The 20,330-nt window shown below is 41.5% G+C and overlaps 1 protein-coding gene across 5 annotated transcripts in view; it reads right to left on the reverse strand.

The window, feature by feature from the left end:
• Positions 1–20,330, reverse strand: part of arhgef28a (Rho guanine nucleotide exchange factor (GEF) 28a) — a 551,732-nt gene that overhangs the window by 337,311 nt on the left and 194,091 nt on the right. For all 5 annotated transcript variants that reach the window (XM_078564027.1, XM_078564009.1, XM_078564018.1 and 2 more), the window contains exons 8-9: positions 14,898–14,971; positions 6,023–6,092 (exon numbers count right to left, since the gene is read on the reverse strand). In XM_078564027.1, coding sequence (XP_078420153.1) covers positions 6,023–6,092; positions 14,898–14,971 — 144 coding nt within the window. The remainder of the gene's footprint in view (positions 1–6,022; positions 6,093–14,897; positions 14,972–20,330) is intronic.

Consider the following 20,330-nt stretch of genomic DNA (forward strand, 5'->3'; position numbering starts at 1 on the left):
TCCTGACCTCATTACAGCCTTGGTTCAAACATGGACAAATGAGCTGAACTCCAGAGGTGAGGTGAGAGTGACTGCCCTTGACATCAAGACAGCATTTGACTGAGTGTGACACCAAGGGGCCCTAGCAAAACTGGAGTCAATGGGAATCAGGGGGAAAACTTTTCACTGGTTGGTGTCATACCGAGCACAAAGAAAGATGGTTGTGGTTGTTGGAGGTCTGTCATCTCAGCTCCAGGACATCACTGCAGGAGATCCTCAAGGTAATGTCCTCTGCCCAACCATCTTCAGCTGCTTCATCAATGACCTTCTTTCCATAGTAAGGTCACCAGTGGGGATATTCGCTGATGACTGCACAATGTTCAGCACCATTCGCGAGTCCGCAGATACTGAAGTAGTCCATGTCCAAATGCTGCAATACCTGGACAACATCCAGGCTTGGGCTGACAAGTGGCAAGTAACATTCGCGCCACACAAGTGCCAGGCAATGACCATCTCCAACAAGAGAGAATCCAGTCATCGCCCCTTGACGTTCATTGGCATTACTATTATAAGACCATAAGATGTAGGAGCAGAAGTAGGCCATTCGGCCCATTGAGTCTGCTCTGCCATTCAATGAGATCATGGCTGATCTGATAATCCTCAACTCCACTTTCCTGCCTTTTCCCCCATAACCCTCGATTCCCTTACTGATTAGAAATCCCGTCTATCTCAGCCTTGAATATACTTAACAACCCAGCCTCTATAGCCCTCTGCAGTAAAGAATTCCACAGATTCACTACCCTCCTGAGAGAAAAAATTCCTCCTCTTCTCGGTTTTAAATGGGCGACCCCTTACTCTGAGATTATGCCGTCTGGTCCTACACTTTTCCACAAGGGGAAACAACCTCTCAGCATCTACCCTGTCAAGCCCCCTAGGAATCTTATATGTTTCAATAAGGTTGCCTCTCATTCTTCTAAACTCCAATGAGTACAGGCCCAACCTACTCAACCACTCCTCATAATAAAATCCCTCCATACCTGGGATCAGTGAACCTTTTCTGGACTGCCTCCAATGTCAGCATATCTTTCCTTAGATAAGGGAACCAAAACTGTGCAGAGTATTCTAGGTGTGGTCTAACTAGTGCCTTGTATAGTTTTAGCAAGACTAAAGCTATTTTTATACTCCATTCCCTTTGAAATAAAGGCCAACATTCCATTTACCTTCCCTGTTACCTGCTGAACTTGTATGTTAGCTTTTAGGTTTCATGCACAAGGACTTGTGCTGCAGCCTTTCTTCATTTAAATAATATTCAGCTTCTCTATCACTGAATTACCCACTATCAATAGCTATCAACTGGGTGTTACCATTGACCAGAAACTGAACTAGCCAAATAAATACTGTGGTTACAAGAGAAGGTCAGAGGCTAGGAATCTTGTGACGAGTAACTCACCTCATGACTCCCCAAAGCCTGTCCACCATCTACAGGGCACAAGTCAGGAGTGTGATGGAATAATCCCCACTTGCCCGGACAGCTCCAACAACACTCAAGGCGCTCGACATCATCCAGGATAAAGCAGCCTGCTTGATTTGCACCACATCCACACCCTCCACTACCGACGCACAGCAGCAGCAGGTTTCATGGTCATCATTAGTCTTTTAATTCCAGATTTTTATTGGATTCAAATTCCACCATCTGCCATGGCAGGATTCGAACTTGGGTCCCCAGATCATTACCCTGGGTCTTTGGATTACTAGTCCAGCAACAATACTATTACACCATCGCCTCCCCCTACTACAAGAACACCCAAGTCCCTTTGGACACAAATACTTCTCAATCTGTCACCATTTAAGAAATACTCTGCACCTCTGTGGTCTATTGCGCTACACATATTCCTGCTCTGCCAAGGTCCAACAGCTCTGCAGAGATGGAGAGCCACAACTTCATGGTCATGATTGGGACCAAACAGAGGCAGGACCAGAAAAAAATCTCCGGCGGGTGGTCCCACTTCTGTTTCCACCCTCAGCCATTTTCATGAGGGATGGAGCGGCCCCCGGAACTCCATTGCCCCTATTAAGGAGGCAAGTGATAGGGTTGTGGGCTTATTGAGAGTCTTGGTAAGTGTTTAATTTTCATGGAGGTAGCGGACTTCAGCAGTTGTTCGGTTTTATACCAGCCGCATGGAGACATGAACAATCGATTGGAGGCAGGAAGAGTTTAAAAGGCAAGTCAAATGGTTTTGCCTATTTTACACTTCATCAGTAAATACTGTAGCATGAGTTGTGCCTGTGTTCATTAAGACCAGTTATGACATTAGAAAATGCAAATACCTCTTAAACAATGTATTTGACAGATTGTTACTTCTGCCAACTGGCAAGCTGTCAATTAAAAGATCAACATTGTAAATGTGGAAAAGTCCACAGATGAGTTAAAAAGTACATCTAATGGATAAAAAGATAGAGTAAATTTCACACTATTGAAAGGATAGCCTAGTATGATAATCAAGTACAAATGCTTAATCTTTTCTCATTGCTTTTATGCACTCAGTCTAAATATCTTGAGATAACAGCTCTAGAATCTATTTAAAAACAGAAAGTGCTCGAAAAACTCAGCAGGCCTGGCAGTAACTATGGAGAGAGAAACAGAGTTAACATTTCAAGTCTGTAAAAGAGAGATAGAAATGTGATGGGTTTTATGCTGTTGAAAAGGGGCAGGGGGTGGAGCAGGTGCAGCAAAGTCGATAGTCTGGGATAGTTTGGAGATCAGGAGAGATTAAATGACAAGGAGGTCATGGGCACAAGACAAGGGAGTGGTAATGATAGTATTAAAGACTAAAGCAGGTGTTAATAGCAACATAAAGGTCAGCCCTGTTGGAAAGCAAGAGCAGAATATGTTAATAGCAGAACAAGGGTCAGCGCTTTCTGAAAGTAAAACATGAGAAGAAGATACAGACAGACACAGGAGAGTTATATTGGACTGAAAATGTTAACTCTGTTTCTTTCTCCACAGATGCTGCCAGACCTGCTAAGTTTTTCCAGCATTTTCTATTTTTATTTCAGATCTCCAACATCCACAGTATTTTGCTTTGTTTACTGAAGTCTGTTTGTTTACTTGGGGAGTTTTACGGGTTCTTGGCTGCAATCCAACTACCTAATGGTTTTATAAGTGCTTGACATTGTTTATACTGCTAGTTTGAAGAGTTTGTTCATTTACTGATGGAGTTTTATGGGCTATTCCATGGCTTCCGATAATATAATAGGGATTGTGAGCTCTGTTCATGAAGGGATATTGGGTGGGTACGGCGGGGGGTGGGGGGGGGGGGGGGGGGGGAATTAAGTAGTCAGAAGGTTCAATGGTATGTAGATAAGCTGCTGATTACATCTGCAGCACTGGGCTGAGGCTTTTTTGGAATGGAGGCGGGCCTTTTAACTGCCCGCTCTGTATTTGGACCGTCTCTGTTTCTGCCTCAGGCCTGCCACCAGCCTCCAGGCCACTTAGAGTCTGGACCTCCAGAAGTTCCCACCTGCCAGCTGCCTCGCAATGGAGGCAGCATCACAAAGGCAGTATAAGTCCCATCTCACAATTTCCACCTCCAACATGAAAATCCAGCCCTGGGGATCAAACATTGGATGCTCTTGGTAGTGTTATAAGTTACACAAACCAACTCCAACACTTACTCACTGACCTATCAGGCAAGCTTTGTTAGCATGCTATCATTTGAAACCTTAAGCACTCTTGAGAACAACTCGCAGCCCTCATCAAAAAAATTTACTTTCCATCCAAGGATGCCGGTATCACTGCCAAGGCCAGCATTTATTGCCCATCTGTAATTTCCCTTGAGGTGGCGGTGGTGGTGAGCCACCTTCTTGAACCATTGCAGACCCAACATTGTAGGTACACCCACAGTGCTGTTAGGGAGGGAGTTCCAGAATTTTGACCCAGCGATAATGAAGGGTTGACGATATATTGTCAAATCAGGAAGGTGTTTGATCTGATGGAGAACTTAGAGAGATGGTGATGTTCCCATGTATCCACTGTCCTTCTTCTTCTCGGTGGTAGAAGTCATGGGTTTGGGAGGTACTGTCGAAGAAGCTTAGCGAGTTGCTGAGTGTATTTTGTACATGGTGCATGCTGTGGTCATTGTGCGGCAGTGGTGGAGGGAGTGAAGTTTAAGGTGGTAGGTGAGGTGCCAATCAAGTAGGTTCCTTCTTCCTGGATGGTGTTTAGCTTCCCCAATGTTGATGGCATTGCACTCATTTTGACAAGTGGAGAGTATTCCATCACAGTTCCAATTTCTGCCTTGTAGATAGGGAACAGGCTTTGTGAATACAGGAGATGAGTCATTCACCTTGAACATCTAGCCTCAGACTTGCTCTTGTAGCCATAGGTTTTATATAACTTCAGATTTTGGTCAATGGTGACTGTCAATAGTGGGGTATTCAAGAATGGTAATGCTGTTAAATGTCAATTGGAGATGGTCATTGTCTGATGCTTATATGGTGCAAATCTTTTTTGTCACTTATCCCAAACCTGAATGTTGTCCAGGTCTTGCTGGATACTGACACGGACTGCTCACCATCTTAGGAATCACGAATGGTATTGAACATTGTGCAATCATCTGCAAGCATCCCCACTTCTGACTTTATGACGGAGGGAAGATCATTGATGAAGCAACTGAAGATGGTTTGGACTAGAACAATGCCCGGAGGAATTTCTGAAGTACAGTCCTGCGACTGAGATGATTGGCCTCCTACAACCGCAACCATCTTCTCTAGTGCTAGTTATGCCTCGAGCCAGTGAGTTTCCCCCAATTCCCATCAATTACAATTTTTCCAGGGCTCCTTGATGCCACATTCAGTTAAATGCTGCTTTGGTATCATGGACAGTCACTCTCATCTCACTTCTGGAAGTCAGCTGTTTTGTGCATATCGGTTATAATGAGGTCTGGAGCAGAATCCAAACTGAGCATATGTGACAAGGTTATTGATAAGGATGTGCCACTTGACAACACTGTTGATGACACATTCTATCACTTGACAACACTGTTGATGACACATTCTATCACTTGATGATCGAGAGTAGACAGATGGAGCAGTAATTGACTGGATTGGATTTTTTTCTGCATTTTCTGAGAGGACATACCTGGGCAATTTTTCACATTGCCAGGTAAATGACAGTGCTGTAGCTGTACCAGGACAGCTTGACTCAAGGCCTAGTTATTTCTTCAGAATAGGTGATCAGCACCACAGCCAATATCTTGTCGGGATCCATAGCTTTTGCTGTATCAAATATGCTCATCCATTTCCTGATATCACATAAGGTGAATAAAATTTATTGAAGACTGGTTTCTGTGATGATGGAGACCTTAGGAGGAAGGAGATGGTGGATCATCTGCTAGGCACTTTTGGCTGAAGGAGATTGAAAAAATTTCAACTTTGTCTTTTGCAGTTAAATGCTGAGCTCCATGATCATTGACGATAGGGATGTTCATAGAGCCTCATCCTCTAGTTAGTTGGTTAATTGTCCATCACCATTCACGATTGGATGTGGCAGAACTGCAGAGCTTTGATCTGATCCATCGGTTGTGCGATCGTTTAGCTGTTTGTAGTACTTTTGTTCTACTGTTTAGTATACATATAATCCTGTGTCATAGCTTCACCCAGTCGGCGCCTCATTTTTAGAAATGCCTGTTGCTGTATTTGGCATGCTCCTACAATCCTCACTGAACCATTGTTGATCCCTTGGCTTGATGGTAATGGTAAAGTGAGGGATATGCCAGACCATAAGGTTACAGATTGTTGTGAAATACATTTCTACTGCTGATGATCCACAGCTCCTCATGTCCAGTTTTGAGCTGCTAAATCTGTTCTGAATCTACACCAATTAGTAAGGAATATCCCTCCCACCCTTCCCACTGTAGTGACTTGAAAATAATTTGGCTGGAATCTCATTCCTCCCCACCGTGAATCAGTGTTAAAGATGATTATATGCTGATATATTTAGGAAGGTGCATCAATGTCTGACAAATTGATCTTTCTTTTGTACCTGTATCCAGTAAGGTTTGATCCACTTCATCCAGCAATGCACCAGCCTGATCTCTCTCAGTGCTAACATGCTAAATGAATAGGAAAAAAATAATTAGTCTTTTAAACAAAGATGGCAGAACTAATGCCTGAAATCAAAATGCAACTTTATTAAGGAATGAATGAGTCAAGAAAGTTAATCTTGTAGCAAAAGGAATCATGAAACTGTGCCCCATTCACTTGTGGCACAGCATACAAGATTTTCATTGTACTGAAACTTACTATAGACTATAAATAAATATAATTCAATCTTAAGCATAACATTAAGGCTTCATTTAAGGCAATATTAAAATCCTTAAACCATGTTACTCTTTTTAAAAAGTTACAAAAAAATTATAATCAATTAGCTACTAGTTTCCTTTGGACTGTAGGGGTAATTAAGACTTCTTTTAAATCAAAATTAATACCCTTAAAACATGTTGCTCTTTAAAAAAAACTACAAAGATTCCTATAAAAGTGTAGGGGTACCCAAAAGAACAGTTTCATTTTAAAACACCCTAACCAAAGAATAAAAACTTGAATCTGATTGAGTAATCATTATAAAGCATTGTAAAACAAGAAAAGAGAAAATAACATGAACCTTAAATGATCCTGAAGTTGAGGGACAAGAATGTTGATCCCAAGTACGACTTGGTTTCATGCAATATGTAATGGGAAATTATTTTATGCACAGAACATGTGACTTTCAAAGGAATTTCATGCATCAGACTCCATACCAAGAGCCTTGCAAAATAGTGGTCACCGTGTATGTTTCAAGTTTCACAATGGGTCTGTTCTTTGTTTCTTTCTTTTATTCCTTCTTTTTGCTCTGTAAATTACAGCTGACAACTCCATCCTCTAACTCAGAGAAAATTAAGTCCAGAGCTGCACAATAGAGCACTTAAAGAAATGCTGGCACTGTATCTGTCCTGAATTTTAGTCCTGCAAACCTTGTTCCCATTATACCTTATCATAACCAATCTCCAGCCACAAGTCAAATTGGACTAATGGCTTACTTTATTAATTTATGCATTTTAGAATATCAAAGTTTGGTCAGATCTACGAATGCTTCACTACTTTCAGGCAAAGCTTTCAGAACAGTGCATTACACAATGCTGTGCATTCACAGTACGATAAAGAAACAGTTTCTAAGTATCCAATGCCACCATTCTCTGAGCCTAGTTTTAATATGAAACCCTTTTAAAAGCTAATTCTGATGATTAATTGCAAGTAGCTAAATGAGGCACACAAATCAATTATGGGTGTAACTGATAAGGTCTCAAAGAAGCTATTGTAAAGAGCCCACAGTTTTGCCAATTCATGAAACACTACGATGTGGAATTGATGCTGCCTTTGGTGTGCTCGATTAAAGGGCTACAATACTTTAATCAATCTATTTACAATAAGTAACAACAGAATCTTACCGTGCAGAGGGAGGCCATTCGGCCCATCAAGTCTGCAACGGCTCTCTGAAAGAGCATTCTACCTAATCCCACACCCCAGCCTTATCCCTGTAATCTTGCGCAACAAAGAAACAAACTTTGTCATTTAATGTTAAAATGTTAAAAGGCTTCATAAATACTTCTAAAGTAGTCTGGAGAGAAACTAGCAAGCACACTTTTACTTTATAAAGATAGACGCAAACACAGGACAGGTATAACCTGCAAACATATGAATTAGGAACAGGAGTAGGCCACTCGGCCCCTCGAGCCTACTCCGCCAAGTACAGCAAGTAATTAGGAAAGCTAATAGAATGTTATCATTTATTGCGAGGAGAATTGAATACAGAATTGTTACGTTGTTGAAGGCTGCCATTCGGCCCATCATGTCTGCACCCGCTCTCTGAGCATTTTAGCTTAGTGCCAATCTCCTGCCTTTTCCTCGTAACCCTGCACATTGTTTCCATTTAAATTATCATCCAATGCCCTCTTGAATGCCTCAGTGTGCCTCCACCACACTTCCAGGCAGTCCATTCCAAACCTCAAATACTCACTGTGTGAAAAAGTTCTCTCTCACCTCGCATTTGCTTCTTTTGCAAAACATTTTAAAACTGTGCCCTCTGGTTCTCAATCCATTTACGAGCGGGAACAGTTTCTCCCCATGTACACTGTCCAGACCCCTCACGATTTCGAAAAGTTCTATAAAGTCTCCTCTCAGCCTTCTCCTCTCCAAGGAAAACAGTCCCAACTTCTCCAAACTTTCCTCATAACTGAAGTGTCTCATCCCTGGAACCATTCTCGTAGACCTCTTCTGCACTCTCTCCAATGCATTCACACCCTTCCTATAGTGTGGCACCCAGAACTGTATACAACACTGCAGCTGAGGTCTGACTAGTGTCATAAATAAGTGCATCATAACCTCCCTGCTCCTACACTCTATGCCCCTGTTAACGAAGGCTAGAATACTGTATGCTTTAGAAACCGCTCTCTCTACCTGTCCTGCCACTTTTAATGACTTATGTACATATACACCTAGGTCTCTCTGCTCCTGCACACCCTTTAGAATAGTACCCTTTATTTTATACAGTCTCTCCATATTCTTTGTACCAAAGTGTATCACCTCACACTTCTCCGCATTGGACTTCATCTGCCACATATCTGCCCTTTCCATCAAAATGTCAATGTCCTTTAGAAGTTCAACACTTTCCCCCTCACATTTTATCATTCTCCCAAGTTTTTTGTCATCCGCAAACTCTGAAATTGTTTCCTGCACACCAAGATCTAGATCATTTATATGTATCAGGAAAGGCAAGGCTCCCAGTACCAACCCCTGGGGCAGAATTTTATGTCCCGTGGGTGGACGCGTGCCCGACTCAACTTGGTGTAAAATAGCGTGCGATGATGTCGGGCGTGCATCCAGACATCATTGTGCACTCGCGCGATATTTCGGTCGGCTGGCACGCGCGAGAATGGCTCGTTTTCCGGCCGCTCCCAGGCCTGCCCACCCGACGACTCAAAAATCCTGCCTTGGGGAACTTCACTACAAACCTTCTTCCAGCCCGAAAAATACCCATTACTCTCTATTTCCTATCGCTCAGCCAATATCCGTGTTGCTATTGTCCCTTTTATTCCATGACCTATAGCTTTCCTCAAGTCTGTTGTGTGGCACTGTATCGAACGCCTTTTGAAAGTCCAAATACACCATTTCAAAGCCTTGCCCTCGTTAACCATGTCTATTGCCTTTTCAAAAAACTCCAGCAAGTTAGTTAGACATGATTTTCCTTTGTCAAATCATGCTGACTCTTCCGAATCAATCCACATTTTTCCATGTGACTATTAAATCTATCCCGAATAATTGTTTCTAGAAGTTTCCCCACCACTGAAGTTAAGCTGGCTAGTCTATAATTGCAGGGCAGCTCTTTACAACCTTTTCTGAAAAAGGGCATAATGTTTGCAATTCTCCAGTCCTCCAGTCCCCCGAATCCAAGGAACATTGAAAGATTATTGCCAGTGCCTCTGCAATTTCCATTCTCACATCCTTCAATATTGTTGGATGCATCATTAATTTTAATCATTAATTAAGTCCTTAAGTACCAACAGCTTATCCAATACCTGCTCCTTAACAATTTTAAACCCTTCTAGTGACTGAGTTTCCTCCTCTGTCACCTTATGATACAATGATCACCGTCCCCTAAATGTTCCCCCACTCTCAACTGATCTACTTGGCCCACCTCATTCCCAAGAACCAGGTCTAGCAGTGCCTCCTTTCCTGTTGGGCTGGACACATACTGCTGTAGGAAATTCTCCTGAACACAATCTAGGAACGCTTGTCCCTCATTGCCCCTTACATTACCACTATCCCATTCTATACACAGGTAGTTAAAGTTCCCCATTATAATTACTCTATGATGTTTACACCTCTCTGTAATTTCCTTGCAGATTTATTCCTCTATATCCTTCCCACTAGCTGGCTGTCTATATATTACACCGAGCAATGTAATTGCACCCTTCTTATTCCTTAGCTCTAGCCAAATCGATTCTGTCCTTGAATCCACTGACACATCCTCTTTCTCCAATATTGCAATACTCTCCTTTTTTCCCCTTTCCTATCTTATCTGTAGCCAGGAATATTTAACACCCAGATCTACCCCTCCTTAAGCCAGGTCTCTGTTATCACCACAACATCATAACCCCACAAGGCAATTTGTGTCTGTAACTCCCCAATTTTATTAACTATATTCCGTGCATTCACATACATGCAGTGTAACCCTGATTTAGACTTCATTACTTGTTCCCTTACTCTGACTCCATCTATTAACTTGCTATTCTCTATTTTAGTGCTATATGCCTCTCCCAGCATTCCATGCACCCATGTATTACTTTCTAATATTCTCTTCTGGTTCCCGCACCCCTGCTGAGTTAGTTTAAACCCTCCCCAACAGCACTAGCAAAATGACCCACAAGGAACTCAGTCCCGCTCTGTTCAGATGCAACCCGTCCGTCATGTACAGGTGCCATCTCCCCCCAGAACCAGTCCCAGTATCCCAGGAATCTAAAGCCCTCCTTCCTGCACCATCTTTCCAGCCAAGTATTCATCTGCCTTATCTTCCTATTTCTGTACTCACTTGCACGTGGTACTGGGAGTAAACCAGAGATTACTACTTTGGAGATCCTGTTTGCTAATTTTCTACCTGGCTCCCTAAATTCCGATTGCAGGACCACATCCCCCCTTCCTACCTATGTCGTTTGTACCAATGTGGACCATGATCTCTGGCTGTTCGCCCTCCCCCAGAGGAATGTCCTGCAGCCGTTCTGTGGCATCCATGACCTGAGCACCAGGGAGGCAACAAACCATCCTGGAGTCACGTTGATGGCCACAGAAACGCCTGTCTCTTCCCCTAACTAAAGAATCCCCAATCAGTACTGCCTTTCGGCTCTTCTTCCTCCCCTCCAGTACCACTGGGCCACCCATGGTACCACGGGCTTAACTCTTGCTGCGCTCCTCCAAGGATTCATCGCCCTCACCGATATCCAGAATGGAAAACCAGTTAGTGAGCAGAATCTCTGGAGATTCCTGCACCACCTGCCTGTTTCTTTTGGACTGCCTGGCGGTCACCCATTTCCTATCTGCCTGCTTGTTCCTAACTTGCGGTGTGAATGTGCTTTCCACGTAGTTCTCTGATTAACGGATGCACCTCAGTGACTCCAGCTGCTGCTCAGGCTCTGAAACATGGGGCTCAAGCTTGTGCAGCCAGTGACACTTCCTGTACATGGACTCACCTGGGTCATGCGAAGTGTCCACGACTCCCCGCATGCCACAGGATGGGCATTCCGCTTGGCTGAATTGTCCTGCCATGCCTTAACCTTAAACTTTTAAGTCACTTTATTTACTTTAACTTTAGTTACTTTTACTTACTTTAACCTTACTCTTGCACTATTAACTATAAACTGGTGATTAGTAGAAAGTAGAAATTCTTCGCCCTTACTCAAAAATCAGCTCCCTCTCCTGTGCCTATAAATTCTTACTTTCCCTGTGCTAGTTTAGAAATTTATGTTTTTCAAAATTACTGGGGTTGAAACATAGTCCCCAACAGCAGCTGCTCAAGAACCAACCAACTCACAACTTTCCTGTGATGTCACTCTCACACTTTTTTTCAAATCCACCGAGCAGCTCAGGAAGGGTGCTCCCATGCAGATCTGATCCTCTCGCCCCAGAAGGTAAGTGAAAGGCCCCAAGCCTTGGCCTCTCTTTATTCACAGCCCCAGAACATCCTCCCCCAAAAGTAGGGAGGTTATGCTTCAGTTATACAGGGCACTAGTGAGACCACATTTGTAAAGTATTGGTCACCTTATTTAAGGAAGGATGCAAATGTGTTGGAAGCATTCAGAGAAGGTTTACCAGATTAATACCTGAAATGAGAGGGTTGTCTTATAAGGAAAGGTTGGACAGACTAGGCTTGTGTCCGCTGGAGTTTAGAAGAGTAGGAGGTTACTTGATTGAAACATATAAGATCCTGAGGGATCTTGACAGGGTGGATGTGGACAGGGTGTTTCCTCTTATGGAAAAATCTAGAACTAGGGATCACTGTTTAAAAATAAGGGGTCGCCCATTTAAAGCAGAGATGAGGCCAAATATTTTCACTCAGAGGGTTGAGTGTCTTTGGAACTCTCTTCCTGAAAAGGTGGTAGAAGCAGAGTCTTTGAATATTTTTAAGGCAGAGGTGGATAGATTCTTGGTAAGTAAGGGGGTGATAGGTTATCAAGGGTAGGTTATCAGGGGTAGGCGGGATGCAGATTTCAGGTTATCAGGTCAGGCATGATCTTGTTAAATGGTACAGCAGGCTCGAGGGGCTGAATGGCCTGCTCCTTGTTCATATGTTCGTACGTTCAATCAAGTCACCTCATTTTTCTAAACTCCAGCCTTTCCTTGCAAGAGAACCTGCCCATTCCTGGCATTAGTCCAGTAAACCTTCTCTGAACTGCTTCTAATGTATTTACATCTTTCCTTAAATAAGGAGACCAGTACTGTATAGAATACTCCAGATGTGATCTCACTAGTGCCCTCAACAACTGAAACATAACCTCCCCCTACATTTGTAATCAATTCCTCTCACAGTAAACAATAACATTCTATTAGCTTTCCTAATTACTTGCTTTACCTGCATACTAGCCTTTTGCGATTCATGCACTAGGACACCCAGATCCCACTGAATCTCAGAGCTCTGCAGTCTCTCACCATTTTAAGCGTCTTTTTTATTCTTCCTGCCAAAATGGACAATTTCACATTTTCCCAATTATACACCATTTGCCAGATCTTTGCCCACTCACCTAATCCATCTATGTTCCTTCGTAGCCTCCTTATGTCCTCTTCACAATTTACCTCCCTAACTATCTTTGTGTCATCAGCAAATTTAGCAACCACTCCTTCGGTTCCTTCATCCAAGTCATTTATATAAATTGTAAAAAGTTGAGACCCCAGCACTGATCCCTGTGACACACCACTCGTCACATCCTGCCAACCAGAATAAGACCCATTTATGCCAACTCTCTGCTTCCTGTTAGCTAGCCAATCTTCTATCCATGCCGGTATGTTACCCACTACACCATGAGCTTTTATTTTCTGCAATAACCTTTGATGTGGCACTTTATCAAACACCTTCTGGAAATCTAAGTACAGTACATCCACCGGTTCCCCTTTATCCACAGCACATGTGACTCAATCAAAGAATTCCAATAAACTGGTTAAACATTATTTCCTTTCACAAAACCATGCTGACTCTGCTTGATTCCATTGAATTTTTCTAAGTGCCTAGCTATAATATCTTTAATAACAGCTTCCAACATTTTCCCTAATTCAGATGTTAGGCTAACTGGCCCATAGTTTCCTGCTTTCTGTCTCCCTCCCTTTTTGAACAAAGGAGTTATATTTGCTATTTTCCAATCTAATGGAACCTTCCCTGAATCTAGGGAATTCTGGAAAATTAAAACCAACGCATCAACCTCCTCACTCGCCACTTTTTTCAAGAACTTAGGGTGAAGTCCAGCCGGACCTAGGGATTTGTCAGCCCGCAGCCCCAACAATTTGCTTAATACCACTTCCCTGGTGACTGTAATTTTCCAGAGTTCTTCTCTGCCTTTCCTTTCCTGATTTACAGCTATTTCTGGGATGTGACTTGTGTATTCTATAGTGAAGACCGAAGCAGAATACCTGTTTAATTTATCCGCCACCTCCTTACTTTCCATTATCAATTCCTCAGACGCATTTTCTATAGGACCAACGCTCACTTTGTTAATTCTTTTCTTATTTAAGTATCAATAGAAACTCTTACTATCCAACTCCATATTACTAGCTAGCTTTCTCTCCTACTCTAATTTTTCCCTACTTATTAATCTTTTTGTCATTCTTTTCTGTTCTTTATATTCTTTGCAATCTTCTGACCTGCCACCCATCTTTGCATAATTATATGCTTTTCCTTTAAGTTTGACACTGCCTTAAACTTTTTTAGTTAACCACGGATGGTGGGTGCGCCCCTTGGAACTTTTCTTTCTCATTGGAATGTATCTATTCTGTGTTTTCTGAAATATCCCTTTAAATGTCTGCCAATGAACCTCTATTGTCCTATTCCTTAACCTCATTTGCCAGTTCAGTTTAGCTAGCTCTGCTTTCATGCCCTCATAATTTACCTTATTTAAGTTTCAAATGCTAGTCTTGGATGCACTCGTTTCTCCCTCAAAATGAATGTCAAGTTCAATCGTATTATGATCGCTGCTACCTAGAGGCAGCTTCACTATGAGGTTATCAATTAATCCTATCTTGTTGCTCAGCTTTGTAATCTATATTTGGGCATATTATAAGAACATGTTTCAGCTATTTTTGCATTAAATTCTTCTGCACCCTTTTTTATCATCCCAGAGAACCACTATGTGCAGTAAGGAGTTTTGTTGCTTATTCAGTTGTGGTAAACAAGCACAGTGGAAGAACATGAAATGGGGAGGTAAATAATTGGATTCTGGCACAGATATTTTTCTATTAGCTTATATCAGATATTTCAGCTTCTTCAGAATACTAACCTCCATCAAAATGTTTCACATCATATTTAAGGTTTTGTAAACAGGCTAAATGCCTACCCACCAATTTCTTCAGTATCACAGAATAGTTACTGCACTAGGAGGCCATTCAGCCCATCATAATTGTATTGGCACAGAAGCAAATTATCAAAAATATAATTTTCATTGCACAAAACCTCAGTTAAGAAAAAAAAAATTATCAAGTCTTTCACGTCATCTATGTACAGTATGTAAGAATTATCAGTAAGCAGGTAAAGGTTTTCTTTCTGCTCAACAGATCTCCATGACAGCTCAAAGAAGCGAATTGCAGTAGTTAAATCTAATTAGACAGAGAGTTAAAGAATCCATTACCTTAGCAAGGTTCTCCTTGTCTGTGCTTCCCGTTGACCGATCAGATTCATAGGTATATGTTTCAGAACAAGACCCTGAATGACAAAGAAAACTATATTAACTCTAACGATGAAATATTTAGTTGTAACCTTGCAAAAGTGAGATGGTACCATATTTTCCTAATCTTCTTGCACTACAGCCAATAAATTTGCCCTCATAGTAAATCAAAATCCAGTTGCATCTTGTGTACTTAAATAGCCAGTGTATACATCACTATTCAACACTTCACTATTTCAGCACCATATTCAACAGCGACTTACTTATTTTTTTTAGTTACCTGTTTCTTAGGATTAAATAAAGTAGAATTACATAGAATTTTGTACCACAGAGGCAGGTCATTTGGCCCAACAGATCTATGCTGGTGGTTATGCTCCACACAAGAGCCTGCACCCACCTTACTTAATCTTACCTTAATCAACATTTTATTCTATTCTTTTCTGCATCATGTACATATCTAGTTTATCGTTAAATGAATTTAAGCTATGGACACCATTCACTCCATGTGATAGCAAGTTCTGCATTCTCACCACTCTGAGTAAAGAAGTTGCACCTGAATTCTTTATTGGGTTTATTAGTGTTGCCTTTCACTTGTAGTCTTGGATTCCCCACATCCTTCTCTCCATCTACCCTATTAAATCCCTTCATAATTTTAAAGCCTTCTGTTAGGTCACCTCTCATTTCCTTCTTTTAAAGAAAGCCAAAAGCCCCAGCTTGTTTAGTCTTTCCTGATGAACCCTCTCAGTTCTAGTGTGATCCTTATTTCTGACATGATCCTTATAAATCTTCTTTGCGCTTTCTCTGGTTCTTCTGTATCCCTTTCACAACATGGAAATACTTCAATATTTCAATTTTTAAAAAATGTCAAAATGATCACTTATGAATGCACAAAGATGTCAAATAAAGTTATGAATTCATTCAGAGTGAGATTGTTGCAGCCCATGCATTTTGTATGTACAATTAGTATTTCCATCAGAGGCACAGGAGTTGGAATCAGGGTGATTATTAATAATCAATTGTTAATAATTAATCTGGACAATTACAGGATTTGAACCAGTGGAGATAGGGGACCTAATAAAAGCCAAACAAATGTGGATGAGGAAAACCATCTCTCCTCAGGTCATTGTACCTGTACAATTTGTATTTTTAAAATGTTGTTATAATTTTACTAAAATAGATCGGGCAACATTTGGTGCAACTCGTATATAATCACAAAGGTGTGTGGTAAATGATTCTATGTGCCTTCAATGACCAAATAATTTACAGATTACAAGACCAAACATCCATAATGGTAAAAAAAAATTGAAAGAAAAGTAGACAGAGCGAAGGTTAGCTAAGTGTTTAATAGCACTATTTCTATTTCCTCCCCAACCATCTACTAGAAGTCATGATTTACAGTGACTGACTATAGTACTTTATGAAAGTGATAAATGTTCATATATGGATCTGGAGAGGAAGTATTGGTGAACTTTTGAATAAGGAGTTCATCACAGCCAAGTGAGACCTATTCTCATCCTGGAGAAGGTTTCATCAAGTTTCCTATTTGCAATGAATTGTAAGCATAAACCATAATATAGGAGTTGCAATTCCACTGAAAATAGCAAATGAAATAATACTCCCCACAACATCCACAGCTGCACATTCCAACACATTATAAGTAAAAGCAGGAACTGTGGCTTCTCCCTAGTCTAACTGTATTAAGGTCAGTCATATAGTTAGTTAGCCTTCATGCCTAGTGGTACATGAAGCAATCTATTTCATTCACTGCTGTCTCTCCAGAGAAAGATATTTGACTCCATCAGTGTATTGTTTTACCTTACACCCAGGAGACTGTGGTTTTCCCCAGTTGATGCTCATATTTGCAAGTCTGTATCAGATTAATCATGTTTTGGAAATGTTTCCATAATGAAAGGTATTTCTAGCCTGGCTGCAAGTCGTCTACCAGAAGAGCTGGTGGACTGTCTTTAGTTTGGTTTTTACATTTCAACCTCTGGTTTGGGAAGGGACACTACAAGCATTTATACTCCTGCCAGAATTGCTCTCAGAATCATTGAGACACGCATGTCTTCCCACCACATCTAGGTACAGTCCCTTGAAAATGCATTCATGTTACACCTACAAAATTACTCATTCAGCATAAACTGCAACTGAATCTTGGTTTTCCTGGTTTACAACACTACATAAGAAACAAGTGCAGCAGTGAGCCATTCAGCCCATCAAACCTATTCCTTCATTCAATAAGATGGTGGCTGATCTTCCACCTCAACTTCACTCTTGCAGTATTCCCATTTCCCTTATTATCCAGAAATCTATCGATCTCGGTCTTAAATACACTCAACGTCTGAGCATCCGCAGCCTTCTGAGGTAGAGAATTCCAAAGTTTCATAACCTTTTGAGTGAAGAATTTTCTCTTCACCTCGGTCCTATATAGCTGAGCTCTTATTCTGAAACTGTGGCCCCCAGTTCTAGGCTCTCCAGCTAGAAGAAACATCCTCCCAGCGTCTACCCTGTCACCCCACTGAAGAAATGTGTACATTTCAATGAGATATTGTATGGATTCATTAATGGTCCATTCTTCATTAATGAGCCTAATTGACAGCCTGCCATGAGCAGGTGAGTTTCTCACATCTGCTCCTTCCCATCTCTGGGTGACTGATGCACGGCCTCTCCCACAATTAAGTGAACCTAGCCGCCCCATCTTTCCTGCAGCAATGAGCTGAACTATATTCCACCCATAGTGTCAGATTTACAAAACTCCTTGAAAAAATTCATAGTCAAAGCGGTCCTCCCACTTGAATCACAGATTTGATATAGAATCACAATCCTGGCTTTCAGTTCAACCACCATGGTAACTGGAGTCAGCCCATGATACATTTTCAATTTCGACTCAATAAAAATTATAGAAAAGTCCCAAACCAATATCATCTGGATCATGTTTACAATGGCAGACAGGAATGTGGAAAAACAATGTTCGTGGAAACTAATGAGCAAAATTTGGAAGCTGGAACTTGAGAACACACATTTTAAAAAAATTGATTCACTATGTCCTCAAACAAACCCACTGGACTACTATCAGGCTAAGAACATTAAAAAGCTTGAAATTAAAAAAAGCCATTAATGATCCATGCATTGGATTTTTAAGGTACACTCAAAATAATGTTCTGTCCAAAATAAACGAAAATCACGTATTATTTACTATGTGTATGAAATATATTTTTAAAATGCACAACTCTCACTGGCCCAGTGACAATGGGGCTTAAAGGAGTTTAAAAGAGATAGTTTTCCCATACCAGGTCCCAAATTCGTCAGAGCTTTTTGAGCCATGGTTTGAAAAATGGATCTAGAAGGTAGGGGAAAATACTGTGCAAGACATTTCTATAAATAACTTTGTTGAGATTCCAGCACTACAAAAAATACAGTATTTAATAGTTTTACAAGATAATACCGCAGTCAACATTTGGAAATGCATTAGCGCATTTCACAATATTGTAAATCCATTCCAAAAAAAAAGCAATGAACCAGTAAGAATAGTTGAGGCATTTGTAAATAAACCCTTCAAAAACCAACTCAGTTCACTTTAGAAAAAAAGCAAAACTATCTCCTTACATCACCACAACACAGAATGAGTGCAGTGAGCAGCCAGCTTGCTTGTTGCTATGGTTATTGTTGCTGAGAATATAAGGCAATATTATTTCAATACAATTTATGAACTGGTTCACAACACATCTAGCAGGGAATCAACTCACTTCACTTTTGTGAACATGGATGATTTGGATAAATTCAAATGAATAAAGTATGTACAGTAGTTAAGCACATACTCACACAAGTGTCAGGCAATGACCACCTCCAACAAGAGAGAATCCAATCATTGCCCCCTTGATGTTCAATGGCATTACCATCACTGAATCCCCTACTATCAACAGCCTGGGGGTTTCCATTGACCAGAAACTGAACTGGACTAGCCATATAAATACTGTGGCTACTAGAGCAGGTCAGAGGCTGGGAATACTGCAATGAGTAACTCACCTCCTAACTTCCCAAAGCCTGTCCAACATCTACAAAGCACAAGAGTCAGGAGTGTAATGTAATGCTCTCCGCTTACCTGGATGAGTAGCCCCCACAACACTCAAGAAGCTTGACACCGTCCAGTACAAAGCAGCCTGCTTGATTGTCACGACAACTACAAACATTCACCCCCTCCACCACCGACGCACAGTAGCAGCAGTGTGTACCATCTACAAGATGCACTGCAAGAATTCACCAAGGATCCTTCGACAGCACCTTTCAAACCCATGACCACTACCATCTAGAAGGACAAGGGCAGCAGATAGATGGGAACACCACCACCAAAAAGTTCCCCTCCAAGTCACTCACCATCCTGACTTGGAAATATATCGCTGTTCCTTCACTGTCGCTGGGTCGAAATCCTGGAACTCCCTTCCCAACAGCACTGTGGATGTACATACACCACATGGACCGCAGTGGTTCAAGATGGCAGCTCACCACCATCTTCTCAAGGGCAAATAGGAATGGGCAATAAATGCTGGCCCAGCCAGCAAAGCCCACATCCCATGAATGAATTTAAAAAAACTCTTATGTGAATGCTCATGTTCAATATAGAGATCCACAAGGCACATGGAGTGCTTTCACATAAAATATTAAACATGACATAACCATGGAACTTAGAAACAAACACTGTTCAATTCATCCAAAGAATAGTCTAAAGCTAACTGGAATCAGACAATCTAATATTTGATTGATTGCTTATTACAATGTTAGTGGTCTTGTTAATTCTTTTATCGATTAAGAAATTCAGATTCAAATACTGTGTAAATTAATACAACTAATAATCTAAACCTAGCTAGAAATCACTCACACTGTGTAATTGAATGAAACGGAATTTTTAATCAGTTACAATTTACAGAATAAAAAATCTGCAGGAAAGGGACTGGGAAGGTTTGTTTGTTAGTAGATATTAACATCTATAAAAGCTGTACAGCAGAGCAGTAACAAGAGGCAGGATCTTCCCGCCACTCAAAGTGTTAGCAGGAAATTGCCAATCACAGCAGCCCCATAGCCATTTAATGCTCCATTGGGAGGGGTAGGGGGAGTCACGGGGAGCTGAGAAACCAGGGAGGCAGGAAGCACCTTCCAACCCCTCCTTGGAAAGCCCCCTAGCACCCTCAAAACTGCAGCTGGCCATTTCCGAGTTTCAGTTGGGGCAAGGGTGGGAACTAGGCCTCGCCCACCCTCCATTAAACTGCACACAGGTCAGCAGGGGCGGGGGGGGGCAGCAGGAAGACTGCAGGGAATTTTAAAAGCTCCCCCCACCACCTGCTAATCCAACTGTAAATTCTGTCCAAATTTAGCAATAACTATACTAGCCTGCTGTTTAAC

Source organism: Cetorhinus maximus, chromosome 2, assembly GCF_964194155.1.
Source record: "Cetorhinus maximus chromosome 2, sCetMax3.hap1.1, whole genome shotgun sequence".
Lineage (NCBI taxonomy): Eukaryota > Metazoa > Chordata > Chondrichthyes > Lamniformes > Cetorhinidae > Cetorhinus > Cetorhinus maximus.